Consider the following 16,151-nt stretch of genomic DNA (forward strand, 5'->3'; position numbering starts at 1 on the left):
ATATCTTCTAATATACAATATATAAAATACAACAAAGCGTACCTTTCTTGAAGAAATCGAGCAAACCAAAGCGTTCTAAAGACACTCCGAATAATTTAGTTCTATCCTTGTGAAATTCCGTAACTTGACCATCAACACATTGAAGAGTCCCATGATCTAAGTTCAGAGACACAATTTTTCCCACAAAAACATTATTTTGCTGCTCTTTAATCACGAACTCTTCTAACAATGTACATTGCTGTGAAATATCTTCAGAACTCTTCACTTTTGTTGTGCTCTTTCTCTGTGAGGCTGGAGGTTTCTGAAGGTTGAGTGAATGTTGTTGAGACTGCCCTAGCTCTTCTAGTTTCCTTTGTCTTCTATGCGTAGCTTCTTTGTCAACAGGAATAAGCCACGCATGATGGACTTTAATCTTCTTACTCTTCTTTGTACGCTTAAACTTAAATTGTACGCAATCACCAGGAGAGACGTAATGGTAGGCAATGGATCCAGCTGGTAACAATTCTCCACTGATACAAAGGCTGAATTTTGTTATATTGACGGATACCTTTAGATTTGGTTTATTTTTACATTGAACTTCGACAATGAAATCCTTTGGGTTAACCTCTGTAATAACAGCTTCATATATTCCTTCCTTTTCCTTTCCACTGTACGCTAAATTCTTAAAATATACAGAAATAGAGTCCATGTTATTCTTAGCATCCCTTTCTGGTAATATCGCTTTCTTCAGCTTTTTGTAACTCAACCACGCAGCAACACACTCGTACTCAGCGCCACTAACATGGATTTCTTTTAAAGGTCTACAATAAAATAAAACTTTCTGACCAAGTTTAAATAACTCATAAACATGGGACACCATTCTTCCATTCTTGGGGCCAAATACCACACTTTTTGCACACAGAACTTTTCTATTATTGTTATTAATTGTAAAAAGAGCTTCATTAGGATTTAAAATCTTATGCACTTTACCTTGCTCCACTTTCTTCAGGTAAGAATATGGATCATTCTTGGCCGCTGTTACAGTTTTAGGAATATCAACAGATTTCGGGCATTTGCCCACCCACACTAACTTTGCTATGAACTCAGCGCCTGACGAGTGACGTTCACTCAGACGCTCTGCAGAAAATCCTAATTGTTTTCTTCTTATTTTCAAAACATCAACTAATGATCCTTTCCCAGAAGGAGAGTCATTAAGATATAGGTTATTTATACTAAATAATACATCTATTGACTCACAGAATAACTTACACCTGATAATTGCTTCAGAATCAGACACAAATTTGTATAATTTTCCTTTGTAATCCTTTAGTGTGGCAGCAGTTATTTTCTCTTGTAGTAGTTTAACAGGTATATATGATTCATAACTTCGTGATTCTGTATCTTCCTCTAGAGAAGCACTAAATTTATTCTCACTAGTTTGATTGCAGAGGTCCGAGCACTTCCACACTTGATTTGCTTCCCAACAATCAGAGGGTGATTTGCCTTTGATCAGTAGTTTCACTTTATCTTGTACACGAACATACGGATTTGATGACAAGGTTCCGCTATCCTCGGACATAGCACAGCTGGACAATAGAGCGGCCACCGAGAAGCTCTTGTTGTTTACTTTCACTGTAGAATAAAACATGACACCACATATATTCGTTACAACACCTTCATATATTTCACCTGCAACCAGACCAATATCGTCGTCCAGCGTCGTTGTCGATGATGTAGGCATACTGAGTGCTGACACCTGTTCTTTGACTTCGGATGACACTACCTTGCGTGAACTCTCTGCCCCTGTCAATGTATATTTCGATAACGCAGATACTTGTGCCTGTTTAACAGATATCTTCGATTTATAACTTTGTGATTCTGTATCTTCCTCTGAAGAAGCGCTAAATGATTCATTCTCACTGTTTTGATTGCAGGAGTCCGAGCACTTCCACACTTGACTTGCTTCCCAACAATCAGAGGGTGATTTGCCTTTGATCAGTAGTTTCACTTTATCTTGTACACGAACACACGGATTTGATGTCAAGGATCCACTATCCTCGGACATAGCACAGCTGGACAATAGAGCGACCACAGAGAAGCTCTTGTTGTTTACTTTCACTATAGAATAAAACAATACTCCACATATATTCGTTACAACACCTTCATATATTTCACCTGCAACCAGACCAATATCGTCGTCCAGCGTCGTTGTCGATGATGTAGGCATACTGAGTGCTGACACCTGTTCTTTGACTTCGGATGACACTACCTTGCGTGAACTCTCTGCCCCTGTCAATGTATGTTTCGATAACGCCGATACTGGTGCAAAATCTTCGCACACTAATTCCTCAATATCTATCCTATCCTGATTGCTTATCCTTCGTTTCCTACCATAGGGTTTGCTTCCTACCCACACAAATGGAGCATAATAGATGAACAGATCTTTCACCTTCATCAACATAACATGAAAAGAACACAGTTTTCCTATTAATGAACGCTCCATATCAATATCTGTAATAAACTGCCCCTCCTCAATATACAATTTTCGTTTAAGGAAATAAACCCTTCCTAATTTCTGACACCTCAACACACCTCCAACCGAAGTAAAATAAACGAACCGCCCACTTGCAGTATCGTTCTGGATACTGGTGTTTAAGGGTTGCGACTTTCGTTTCGAATTGGACTCTTTAGACATCGAGTTCTCATACTTTACGCGTGACTGTGTGTGGATATCTAGTCCATCTATTCTAATAGGGGATATCATTTCCAAATTTGGCTTCTCGCCTATCCATATCAGAATTACTTTGAACGTTGATCCTTCACTTCCATCGTCTGACTTACAAATCGTACAAATTATCGTACAGTTAACTTTATCTCCTGGGTGCAAACACTCACGTAATGAAGTTGTCTCAGGAACTTTTTGACCATTTTCAAAGAAAACTTGTTTCGAGAACACAATATTTTCTTGCTTTCCATCTATAATGCATGAAACCACACCCACTGTCGAGCTGACTATAAAAAGTACTTTTCCAGCTACATTTAAAGTATGGGAGACCTCCTTCGATAAGGAGATTTTAGCTAATTGTATGCATTCTTGAAATGATTCTAATCTGCATTGATCTTGTGATTCCTTCCAAACAAGGGACGACTCCCATTCAAATATTCCACTGCTACTCGCTACCAACATTACACGTAAAACTTCACCTTTCTTGTACACTTCTCGAGCACCTTTTGCACAGCCCCAACTTGGAAACAAGGCATCACTGGTTGTGGATATCATAATCGGAACTGGCACTTCAGAATCAATCACGGTTGCTACAACACTGAAATCGTCTAGATATTCGTTGACTATCGCACGATATGGCTCCTCATACCTTAAATGTGAGAATCTTCTAGGCACTATTTTTGGTTTCTTTCTCACCCATAACAGCGATGCTTCATACAGAAGATTCTCCGAATCAATACAGTAAGCATCGAAAACGACTGAACCTAAGACATCGCAGAAGTCCTCACTAAACTGTATACCATTAATATACAAACAATCCGAGTCAAATTGCACCTTTATTTTCTTTTTGTTGCATCTTGAAATTAAAACATTTTGTCCGGTTTTTACATTGTTCAAAGTGCCACTTACACCTTTTAGAATTCTCGGTAAATCCATTGCTTACTAGTGTTGCCTTCTCTTTTATGGAGGAGGGAATCCAGGTACACTGGAAACAATTAATAACTAGAGACGTTCTTTCCGAAGAAATTTCTAAAACTTCTGAATTATCCAACCTGGAAGAAAGATACAACACAGTTTATTATTTACGTAATTCTAATGTTGATGATTAAGTTCAATAGGACTAAATACTATTTAGTTATCAAGAAGGAATATCAGCACAAAGAAACACAAAATCCAAAATTAAAATTATTATGTAGACACATAAAAGGATGATTCAAATTAACAAAGAATTGGTTATTTACCAATAAATCTTCCCATGGGGAAAACTAGACACCCTCCACACGTTTCGGAACAACAGGCTAGTTCCGTCTTCAGGATAATAATGGTTGAGAGAAAAAAAGGTGTAGAGAAAGGAACACATACCATAGAATGACTAAATATAACGTAAAGGATGCTAAAATACCACAAGCAGAGCACAGTGCAAAAGAATGAGCTGAGTTGATGGAAGCGCGATGTCTATGCTACGTCACTGTTGCCAGATCCAAAATATACATCAAAGGTAGGTAACCAGATTCTATCAATGTTACTAAAATCCAAATTTAAAGCTGGTTTATATTTATGAATAAGAAAAGGTTCTTTAATCTCCACTTATTAATTTGTTTTTGCTAAACTTATTACATTAACCTGCTTTATATTGTGTTTATGTTGTTTTAAGTAAAGCGCCAATCCCGATATGCCCTCTTCTTGTGACTTGTAGTTGTATTTACTACCTTCACGTTATATTTATTCATTCTGTGGTATGTATTCCTTTGTCTACACTTTTCTTTCTCGTCCCAACCACTATTATCCCTGTTACCTTACCAATGCACACGGAACTAGCTTTCTGCACCGAAACGTGTGGACAGTGTCTAGTTTCCCCACGGGAGGATTTACTGGCAACAAATTCTTTGTTAATTTAAATCCAAAATGTTTATCTCAAAAAAATATTAAAATCGAATGATCTTTTATTAAAATCCATTATTTAAATGAAATTTATTTTGCTTAATACAGAAATACATTATTTTTGACCATTCTTGGACACTAATCGAATGTCAGTCTGAATCTAGCATCTTAATCCGTACTACATGAAGGTAGTACTACTTTAACTTTAGTGTAAAAAGAAATTAGATATTTGTTTAAACTTGTTATTATGGTTCATGAATTTTTGGACAATGCATTTCATTTAACGAGTTTATATTCTACGGAGGACTTAAGAAGAAAGCTTGAATCCATTTAATATTCAACATCACAATTTTTGATTCAGGAATTTACACATCGTTGTAATACATACCTATGCCTATACATGAGAAGTTAGATGAAAACACTGACTTAATCAAAAGCAATCGGAAATGTTGAATTCATATGTTGAAAAAATTTCAAATTTAGAGAGTGAAAATGTGATATTAAAGAAGCAATTAGCTGAATACCATTTGCAATTAGATGAGGTCGATCAATACAATTGACATAATTCTATTGAAATTTACGGTGTACCTGAAAATCAGAATGAAAATACTTTTGAAACTGTTTGGAATGTCTGTAAAGCTTTGGACATTGATATCAGGGAGGAACAAATTGACATTTGTCATAGAATGAAAAAGGTGCCAAATCAAATAGACAGAGGTATTATTGTTAAGTTTGTTAGGAGAACGCATAAGGAAAAGGTTGTACAAAGGCGTAAGGTGAAGCGAAATTTAAATACAACCCACTTGGGTTTGAACGCTATGCAAACCATCTATATCAATCATAGTATAACTAATTATAGGAGAAAAATTTTGGGACAAGCAAGGAAAGTAAAAAAAAGAAAAAGCTATGCGTTTGTTTGGGTTGATAATGCTGGAATGGTAAAATTAAAGAAAAAGGATACTGATAGAGATATTGTATTATTAAAGACAATGGATGATGTTTTAAAATTGTAAAATGCCCAATTCTCAGACACGAGATTCGTAACTCATACTAATGGCAATAAATGACAGCAATATATTAACCCATTACTGCCCCTTGGCAACTTAAGTTGCCATGGCAATTTTTCGTCATAGCGCAAAAACTCATGGATTAGCATTGCTAGTTGTAACCGTAAAGTAACTTTGGGGTCTGTTTCGTTATAGAATTGTTGCATTTTCTTTGTATAATATAGTGATGCGGGATTAGCACTGTTTTTTGGGTACAATGTGTTTAGAAGAGAAAGACGCAACTGGATTGATTTGAAAGACTCCAGAAGAAAGGATTGAGGGTCTGTAAAGGAAAGATTGATTTGATTTTGATAGTTATGATTTTCGAGTGTATTTTCTCCTTGAAAATTGTATCTTTTCAAAATGTTCCCTTTTTTGAATATGTTGCCTGTTGGGAACTTAAGTTGCCGGGCTAAAAAAAAAAAAAAAAAAAAAAAAAAAAAAAAAATCAAAAATATTCTAATATATATTTTAGAGTACTAGTAAGACCAAATAGGCGAAAAAACTTTTCAAAATACCAGTGGGAAATTCTGGGCACTAATGGGTTAATATATTACCAAAATGTAAGGGGACTAACTAAACACAAAATTAAATGAATTTTATGTTAATAGTGCCGATGGTATGTATGATATAATAATAGTTACTGAAAGTTGGCTGCATAGTTATGTTCATAGTCGCGAATTCATTACTGATAATTATGTTGTTTATAGAGATGAGAGGATTGATAGAGGTGGGGGAGGTGTATTAGTGGCTATTAAAACTATTTATATTTCTAATAAAATAGAGTTTAAATGCAATACAGAAAGTCTATGTGTTAAAGTAAATATAAATGGTGGTATATACTATATTATTACTTGCTACATACCCCCCTTCTTCAAAGTATGGAGACTATGTATCGTTCTTTAATGCTTGTGATTCTATGGTAGACATATTCACAAAAATGTAATTATAAGAGGCAATTTTAATCTGCCGCATATTAGTGGTCCTACGTATGATTTTAATCAGGATGGGGTATGTTACAATACACTTGCAGATTTCATTAATATGAATGGTTTAAAATCAATAAATGATGTAAGTAATGAAAATGGAAAAACGTTAGATTTGGTGTTAACTAATGGTAGAAGAAGCGATGAAATTATCTAGAATTCAGAGTCCATTTGTCAACGAAGATATACATCACCCAGCTTTAATGCTGGATGTAATTTTAAAAATTAAGAAACAAGAAACTAAAAATGAATATGTATCAAAACGTAACTTTCAAAAAGCTAATTTTCTACAGATTTATAAAATGTTGAGGGAAGAAACGTTTGAAACGCTTGGCAATTGTGATAATGTTGATAAGGCAATAGACTATTTTTATTCTAAAGTGAATAACATTTTTGATAAAAATGTACCGAAAGTGATCTCTTCAACTAAAAACAAATACCCATGTTGGTTTGACAATGAGATAATTGGGATAATTAAACAAAAACAAATACATCGAAAGAGAATGAAATATTCAGAACATGATAGAATAATGTTTAGACAACTCAGAAAACAATCCAAGAAAATGATTAATAAAGCATATAAGAAATATATAAATAATATAGAGCAAGGGTTGAAGTCAAATATAAAATGTTTTTGGAATTTGTTAAGCAGTAAAAACATAAATACTAAAAATAATTATAACAGAATAATGACATATGGAGAAAATATATTGGACACAAATAATTCAATTGCGAATGGCTTTGCTGACTTCTTTAAATCAGTTCATGAAAATTCGGATTGTTGTAAAATTAATAATCTAAATCAGTTAAACAACTTACTTCCACACACGTTAGTATTGAAAAAATGAAATGAAATCTTTGAGTTTTACGTCCCACGGTTATGCCGGTTAGGCTAAAGAAGACGGTGATGATGAGTAATGAATGAAATGGTGGAATGAAGAAAGTGGGAGGAAACGGGAGAACCCCGAGAAAACCCACGCACACGGTGTTTATCCACCACAAAGTTCACTTGGCGGGGGCGGGGATCGAACCCGGGACCCCTAGCATCAGAGGTGAACGCTCTACCACTGAGCCACCGCGGCTCCCACGTTAGTATTGAATTTAATTACTGTTGAAGAATTTAGAAAAGCAGTTAAGAAACTCAAGCCGAAAAAAGCTAGTGGCCCAGATGGTTTTCCACCAGGGTTGGCTGGTTTAAACCAGCTGTTTTTAAAAAAAAAAAAAAAAAAAAAAAAAAACTGGTTTAAACCAAAAAACAAAAAAATGCTCGTAAAAGTGTAAGTGTTTGTACAATCTTGATGAACACACATTTGTGGGTTATCACGTTTCACTACCGTATATTATTCGTATTATATTCAGACCTAAATTCCCCATTTCTTTACTCAAAAAGATTATACTACAAAAGCAACTTTTTTTATAAGTTTATAAAGGTTTATTTTGTGATTTTTTGTAGTTATTATTGTTATGTAATTGCAATCGAAGAAAAATTCTAAATATTGTTTCGTTTCAATGTTTACTATTGATAAAATACATCGAAATGCCGTACTTTGTGTTTGTGTGTGTGGGGGAGGGGTCATACAGACCCCACGAGAGGCATTTAGTGAAATAAGTATCTTTGGTATCTATTTATGTATAAATGAGTCTGAGCCAAAGTGGACTCAAATAATTCGTATCTTTATTTACTTTTCTTATTGATATGCAGATTAAGTCGGTGTATTTCTTTAATTTGGACCAATAAAAGTCGTTGTTAACTAACTTGAACTAAATTAGTTCTTCTTTACTCCGTAGTACTTTGAAATTGTCCATATGTAATTCTGTGTAATGGTTTCACTTTGCAACTGTTTCTTTTTGTCCTTCTGAAATGACTCTTGACAGTTATATTAAGAAGTATGTAAAGATCAGTACAACGTATTTTTTTTAATCAGGATTCCTTCGTTAGTGAGTCGGCAGACGTATCGCATTTGTGGCCAATTAGTCCTGGTTCCGAGTTCAAATAAAGGACAATTTCTCTAGGATGTAACTCGAGAAGCGGTTTTTATTCCGCTTTAAGCTTATGTGACCTCTTCCAGCATAACCCGGTTGTTGCATAATAACATCAAGGCGAAACAAACTTATTTCTGTCCATATATGATATGAATATATAGAGCAAATTATTTAAACCATAAAAACCTGGTTTAAACAAAAAACCGTTTTTTTTTATTTTTTTGTTTTTTTAATAAAAACCATGGTTTTTGCCAACCCTGTTTTCCACCTTACATACTGAAAGCTTGTGCAGAAATATTAGAGAAACCATTATGTATTATTTACAATTTAATTATAAAGACTATGACCTATCCAATCTTATGAAAAAAAAACTCGTATTTCACCTCTCTTTAAATCAGGAGACGTTAGTAAGATTGAAAACTATAGACCAGTTGCAATTTTATGTGCTCCATCTAAATTATTAGAACACAGTTTATATAATCGTATTCTTGCTCATGTAAAATCATATATTGATATTAGACAGCATGGCTTCTTCCCAGGAAGGTCAACTATTTCCAACTTAATAACGTATACGCAATATACATACTCTGTATTACATAGAAGGTCAATTGTACATTCCATATATTTCGATTTTTCTAAAGCTTTCGATAAAGTCAATCATTCAATTTTATTGTTAAAGTTATCTAATATGGGCTTGTCAAATCAGTTCCTGTCTCTATTAAAATCTTATTTAGTAAATCGTACTCAATATATAGTTTACAATAATTTTGAATCTGCTGAATTTGTGGCAACTTCAGGAGTACCACAAGGTTCAAATCTAGGCCCATTATTATTTTTGATTTATGTTAATGATTTACCATCAAAGGTCAAATTTGCAAAATGCATTATGTATGCAAACGATATAAAATTATATGGAGAAAATTAAAGGTAACGATGATATTATTGCTATGCAAAATGACATAGATTCACTTTATAAATGGTCAGTTGAAAATTATTTGCAGTTTAATATTAAAAAGTGCTTATATATGATATTTTCAACAACAAAACGCTCATATAATACATGCTACACAATAAACAGACAACAGCTAAACAGAGTGAATATGTGTAAAGATTTGGGTGTGGTAATGGATGATTGTTTGACCTTCAAGGCTCATATAAATGAAGTAAGAAATCAAGCTTATAGAAAGTTAGGTTTCATAATTAGGAATGCTTTTGATTTAAATAATATTAACAGCTTCAAATTACTATATAACACATTAGTTAGAAGTAAGTTAGAGTATGGTTTATCTGTGTTGTTTACATCTTGTAAGTTAAATTCAAGTAAATTAGAAATGATACAAAAGAAATTTTTACAATTTCTTTACTTTAAGAAATATCATCTGTCTGCACTAAGATTAAGGATTTCATACTCCAATTTATTATCTGAATTTCAATATATTATCCTTGAGGATAGGAGTGTAATACACCAGCACATTTTGTTGTATAAAATTGTAAATTATAAGATAGATGTTTGAGAATTTTTGGAAAACATTTCATTTAATGCTGTTGGAATTAGAAACAGGAACAGAAATTTATTTAAATATGATATTCCTAGAACTGAAAAATTCAAGAACTCCCATTTAGTACGTTTGTGTAAATTATATAATAACCTGTCAGCAAAAAATCTAGTTTTGGATTTAGGAGTTCCCTTGACAACATTTATAAAAATCATAAAATCTGTAACTAAAAATTCAAATAGCTAAGTATGAATATTATATAAGTATCCTTGTTAAATTTGAATTTTAACAATATTATACATTCGTCATTGTTAATATGGTATTAATAAAATATGAGTTCTTCTAGATAAACATTATTTTTATACTGGAATTTAGATTTTTGTATGTACGTAGGATTTATTTAGATTACTTCTTTTGACTGGTTTCATTTTTTTTCATTGTTTTATTTTTTTACTATGCATGTAATTAATAGTGTGTTATTTAATTGTATTGCTTATTGATATATATCTAATTTGTGTAAGCAGTATTTGTAAGCCTTCTTTAATTGGAGTTATTTACTCTGTTGAAGGCATATATATATATATGGCGTTTCAAAACAACACCGACAACGTTTGGGGGGTGATTCCTAACACCGAGATAAGACAAAAAGTATAGACCAATCTGGGTGCACAAATGCTTCCTTTCGGAGTTATAGACTGCCGAAAACATGAAATTTAAAGGTCCATAGCTACAATACTATGGGACCTACCATAGTCGGCTTAAGACTTCACTTAGGAACTAATATGTGCCCTATCCAAATATCCATGTTTTAGAATTCTGCAAGAATTTTAATAGAGGCAGTTGCTGAGTACTTCAAATTATATGCCCGTAGCCAAACTCCCTCTATAAAAAAATTGTCACGTTTCGGCAGGATGCTGCTAAGGGCGGAGCGAGCGACGCAATTTTGTGCTGAGACTTCCGCCCATTCAGTGTCCATCTAACTGTGGACGTGTGAAGTTCGTGTTGATTTTACTCTGTTCATAATACATTACTAACATGAGTGTTCCGATTGAATATCTCGCCGGCTGTGAAGTGAGGTCGGTCATACGAATTTTCTTGGCAAAAACTACTAAACCGATTGACATTCATTGAAGGCTGTGTGAAGTTTGCGGTAAATATGAAAGTGAAGTGAAGAGTTGGTGCCCCATGTTTAAAGATGGCCGCAAAAACGTTCACGATGAAGACCGAAGTGGGCAACCGAGCATTGTAACAGATGAACTGGTCGCAAAAATCAATAACAAGATCATGAAAGTCGCTATTTTACAATAACAGAGCTCTCGTTTGAGTTTCCGCAAATTTCACAGAGCTTATTACAGGAAGTTGTGGCATAAAAGTTAGGCTACGATAAGTTTCATTCAAGATGGTTTCCGAAAATTTTGACAAAAAACCACAGAACTAAGCGGATAGCAGCTGTCTTGAAATTTCTTGAGGCCTATAACAAAGTTAATTTCTTTATCGATCGTATCGTTACTCGGGACGAGCCTTACATTTATCATGTTAATTGTGAAACAAAACGAAACAAAAAAAAATGTACGGAGTGGGAAGACACCAGTTCACCCATAAAACCAGGGTTGGCAGAAACCATGGTTTTTATTGAAAAAACAAAAATCACGGTTTTTTGGTTTAAATAATTTGCTCTATATATTTATATCACATATGGACAGAAATAAGTTTCTTTCGACTTGGTGTTATATTATGCAACAACCGGGTTATGCTGGAAAGGATCACATAAGCTTAAAGCGGAATAAAAACCTCTTTTCGAGTTACATCCGAGAGAAATTGTCCTCCATGTGAACTCGGAGCCAGGACTAATTGGCCACAAATGCGATACGTCTGCCGACTCACTTACGAAGTACTCCTGATAAAAAGACGTTGCACTGATCTTTACATACTTGTTAATATAATTGTCAAGAGTCGTTTCAGAAGGACAAAAAGATAAACTGTTGCACAAATGAAACCATTTTACAGAATTACATATGAACAATTTCAAAATACTGCAGAGTGCAGAAGAACTAATTTAGTTTAAGTTAGTTCACTACGACTTTTATTAGTCCAAGTTAAAGAAATATGACGACTTAATTTGCATATCAGTAAGAAAAGTGAACAAAGATACGAATTATTTGAGTCCACTTTGGCTCTGACCCATTTATTCGTAAATAGATACTTCTGATTTCAATAAATGCCTCTCTTGGGGTTTGTATGACCTCCCTCCCAAAAAAGTACGGCACTTCGATGCATTTTATCAATACTACGGCACTTCGATGTATTGTATCAATAGTAAACATTAAAACAAAACAATATTTAAAATTTTTCTTTGATTGCAATTGCATAACAATAATTACAAACTATAAAAAAAATGACAAAAGAAACATTCATAAACTTATTTAAAAAAAAAAAAAAAAAGCTGCTTTTGTAGTATAATCTCTTTGAGTAATGAATGGGAAATTTATGTCTGAATATAATACGAATAATATACGAGAGTGAAACGTGATAACCAACAAATGTGTGTTCATCAACAGTTTACGAACACTTACACTTTTACGAACTTTTTTCGTTATTTTTTGGTTTAAATCAGCCAACCCTGCATAAAACCAGGAAAATGCTTGCAAACCATGTCCGCAAAAAACTTATTGTTACTGAAATTTGAGATAGGGAAGGTGTACTGTTAGCCTACTGTTTAGAACATGGGGCAACAATTATCAGTGAAATATATTGTAAAACATTACAGAAGTTGCGAAGAGCAATTCAAAACAAGCGGAGAAAAACTGAGGGCAAATGTCCTGCTGTTTCATGATAACTCCCGTCCACATTCGTCCAAGTGCACTCACGAACTCTTAGAAGATTTTCGCTGAGAAATTTTTGACTATCTGCCGTATAGCTCGTTCTAACGCCAAGTGATTAGCACTTGCTTTCCTACATGACTAGCAATGCAGCGCTTTGATGATGACACAGACATTCAGGCTGGCGTGGAGGATCGGTTTAAGTCACAGGCAGCAACTTTTTATGACAATGGATTTTGTAAGTTTCTTCATTGCTAAGATACGTGCCTGAACACGTGCGACGACTAAGTTGAAAAATAGCTCGTCTAAGATTGTCATTTCAAAATGTATACTAGGTGTGTAATAACAGCAAATTTGGAGCCAAGTAATCGATCTTTGTTGATTACTCACAGAATATTTTTAAATATATCAATTGCTTTCGTGATCGAACAAGACAAGCAAATAGCTGAATTTGGCAATCAGCGAAAAGCATGATGAATTTGAAAAACTGTGTTCGCAGAACAAAACGAAAAAAGCTTCACCCAAATTTTAAGCTGAAAATTCTATTTTGCATTGTTTACAATGAGAATTCGCGCGCCAAATGCTTTTCCAAGGTTAAGTCCATCGGTACCTCGGTTTTCGGTGATTATTCCTCAATGATATGGTCGATCGGGACATGCGACCCCTTACGACACTCAGCGCACGCTCTCCAATCACCATGTCAGACTTAGTTAAAAACGGTTCGGGCAACTCGGTGGAGTATCCGGACAAACGAACGCCTAAGTCGAGTAAAGAGGAGGTTCGCTCCAATAATAAATAATATCTAATTTCACTTGCTTTCTTTTTACTCCAAACCTTGAGTTAAATTTCTGGTTATAGCTCTCGTAGTTCACACTTGGGAAAGACCTGGGTTTTTATTATTTTATTTCAATTCAAATATGCATCCACGGGGTTGGGAAAGAAGGTTCAGATATAACTTTTAAATATTTGCAATGAACCTATTCTTCGTGCTAAGAACGGACATTTTAACTAGTTGTTAATAAATAGAAAAGCACTTTAAAATATTTAAAAAAAAACCGAGATCATTCCTGATTAGAAACACCTTTTTACTAAAATATACATATTGAGCTATTATCTTTGTAGATAATAGAGTGCAGATAACTTGAAATCAAATTTTTATATTCATGCTGATATACAAGTTTATCTTGAATAATTTTACGATTTTAGAGTCAAAGATACTGATATTTATAATGAAAAAACTATGATGAAAGAACTATAAATAAATTGTATTCAACTTATAAATAAAACACTTTAAGAAGGTTACACACTCGCTGTGTAGCGTAATGCAAATTTTTTGCAGGCTGCAAATGGTAATATACTCTACGCTGCATATACTTTCATTTCAATTCATTTCATTTTATTTCGTCTCTATAATGATACATATTGCACGAATCCTTGCATATGAATAAGGCACATCAAGGCATAAAATACATAAACATACATAGTAGTGACATATACACATTGATTACATTAGAATACTAGGCTACATCTACGATAAAAAAAAGATATTATTAATACTGTCAGTAATCAAATTCACTTACACATCTAGAATTCATTCACAGAATAAAAGTAGTGCTGTAATAGATAGGTTTTAAGTAATCTCTTGAGTTTTCCTCTTTGTTCTGTCATTCGAATATGCTGAGGAAGTTTATTATATAATATGGTACCAATAAATGTTGATTCCTTTCATATAACTTATCGCGATGCTGTTTGCTGGGGATTTTATCCTTATGCCTTGTGTTGTATTTATGAGTTGATGGTGTGTTAAGTAATTCAATGTTGGTTTTAACAAAGAGCAACATGCGAAATATATATAGAGAGAGGATAAAGGCGATATTTTAAGTTCCTTGAATACTGGCTTACACGAGTCTTTTTTTTTTTCCTTTCTTTCTTTTTCTGTTCTTAAAACCCTCTTTTGAATCACGAACAACATATTACTTTTTTGGGAACTTCCCCAGAAGAGTATGTCGTATGTTAGTAAAGACTGAAAGAGTCCGAAATGTAAGTTACGAAGCGTATCTAGATTTAAAACATGTTTGATAGATTTTATTGCATAGAGCATTTTATTGAGCTTTTGTGCCAATCAAGATATGCGTGCTTCCCAAGAAAGATTATGATTTAGCCAAAGTCCCAAAAATTTATTGAGTTTGAATACATTATTATTTGATTCTTTACCATTATGTCAATATCTACGCAATGCTTATTTTGAATTTGGGCAAACCAGTTTTCTAAACTACTGGTTGTTTCGTCAATTTTATCGCGGATAATATCATAACTTGTGTCTGTTATAGTTAGACTTGTGTCATCAGCGTACATAGCTGTATTTGCTAATGATACGTCATTTGGCAAATCATTTACATATAAGGGAAATAATATGGGTTCTAATATTGGTCCTTGAGGAACAACGGTAGAAATGCTTTTAAATTTAGATTTATGAGTAGCTGATTCAGCTAAGTCTGACACAAATGATATTTCAACAGCTTGGGCCCAACTTTGCAAATAAGATTTAATCTATGAGTTGACAACTTCTCTTAAACCGTAACCGTTAAGTTTATGGTTCTTTACTGATTAAGATGCGTACGCAAGAGGGACTTCGGGCTTCGATCCCTTCCTTAAGCAAGATATTACGTAAAAATAAACATTAACCATTTTGATACGCATACAAACACCTGAAATTAGGAAGTATGATATTTGGGCACGAAACCTTTTATCCAAATAGGTTTATCTACCTACATATATTATAGTGTGTTTCATAACTAGAGCCCGGACGATTAGGCACTAAAGTATGAAAATAAGCACTGGAAATTTGGAAAAACTTCCACAAATAATTTTGCAAAAACTAAAAACCAACATCTTGAACACACCAAAGTTTCTTTATATCATGCACAACTTGTCTCTACTAGTTGGGGGGAGGGGGGAGGGGGAAGGAAGGAACTATAGCAGACTCCCGACTATCCGGTCTCCGTACTATATGACTTATTTTGAAAATAATATTTCTTCTTAATAAAATAAGACATAAAGTAGTCTAATTTGTGTAAAAAAAAAAGTACGTTTTTCGTTAATATTTAGTTATTTTAAAATGTGACTATACATTCATACTGCACTATGCTTGATTTTTTGAGGCAGACATTATACAACTTATCTTCAAATGTATACAATATTGTACATATTTTCATTTTTGCACTTTCTTTTTCTAT

At 33.7% G+C, this 16,151-nt stretch overlaps 1 protein-coding gene across 1 annotated transcript in view; it reads right to left on the bottom strand.

Moving 5' to 3' along the window:
- The window catches only part of LOC145690795 (uncharacterized), an 87,188-nt gene that overhangs the window by 55,374 nt on the left and 15,663 nt on the right, over positions 1-16,151 (bottom strand). The window contains exon 2 of the mRNA XM_081766081.1: positions 43-3,756. Within this exon, the coding sequence (XP_081622207.1) occupies positions 43-3,640 (3,598 nt within the window). The 5' untranslated portion in view covers positions 3,641-3,756. The remainder of the gene's footprint in view (positions 1-42; positions 3,757-16,151) is intronic.

Source organism: Thermobia domestica, chromosome 7 (genome assembly GCF_964235325.1).
Source record: "Thermobia domestica chromosome 7, izTheDome1.hap1.1, whole genome shotgun sequence".
NCBI lineage: Eukaryota > Metazoa > Arthropoda > Insecta > Zygentoma > Lepismatidae > Thermobia > Thermobia domestica.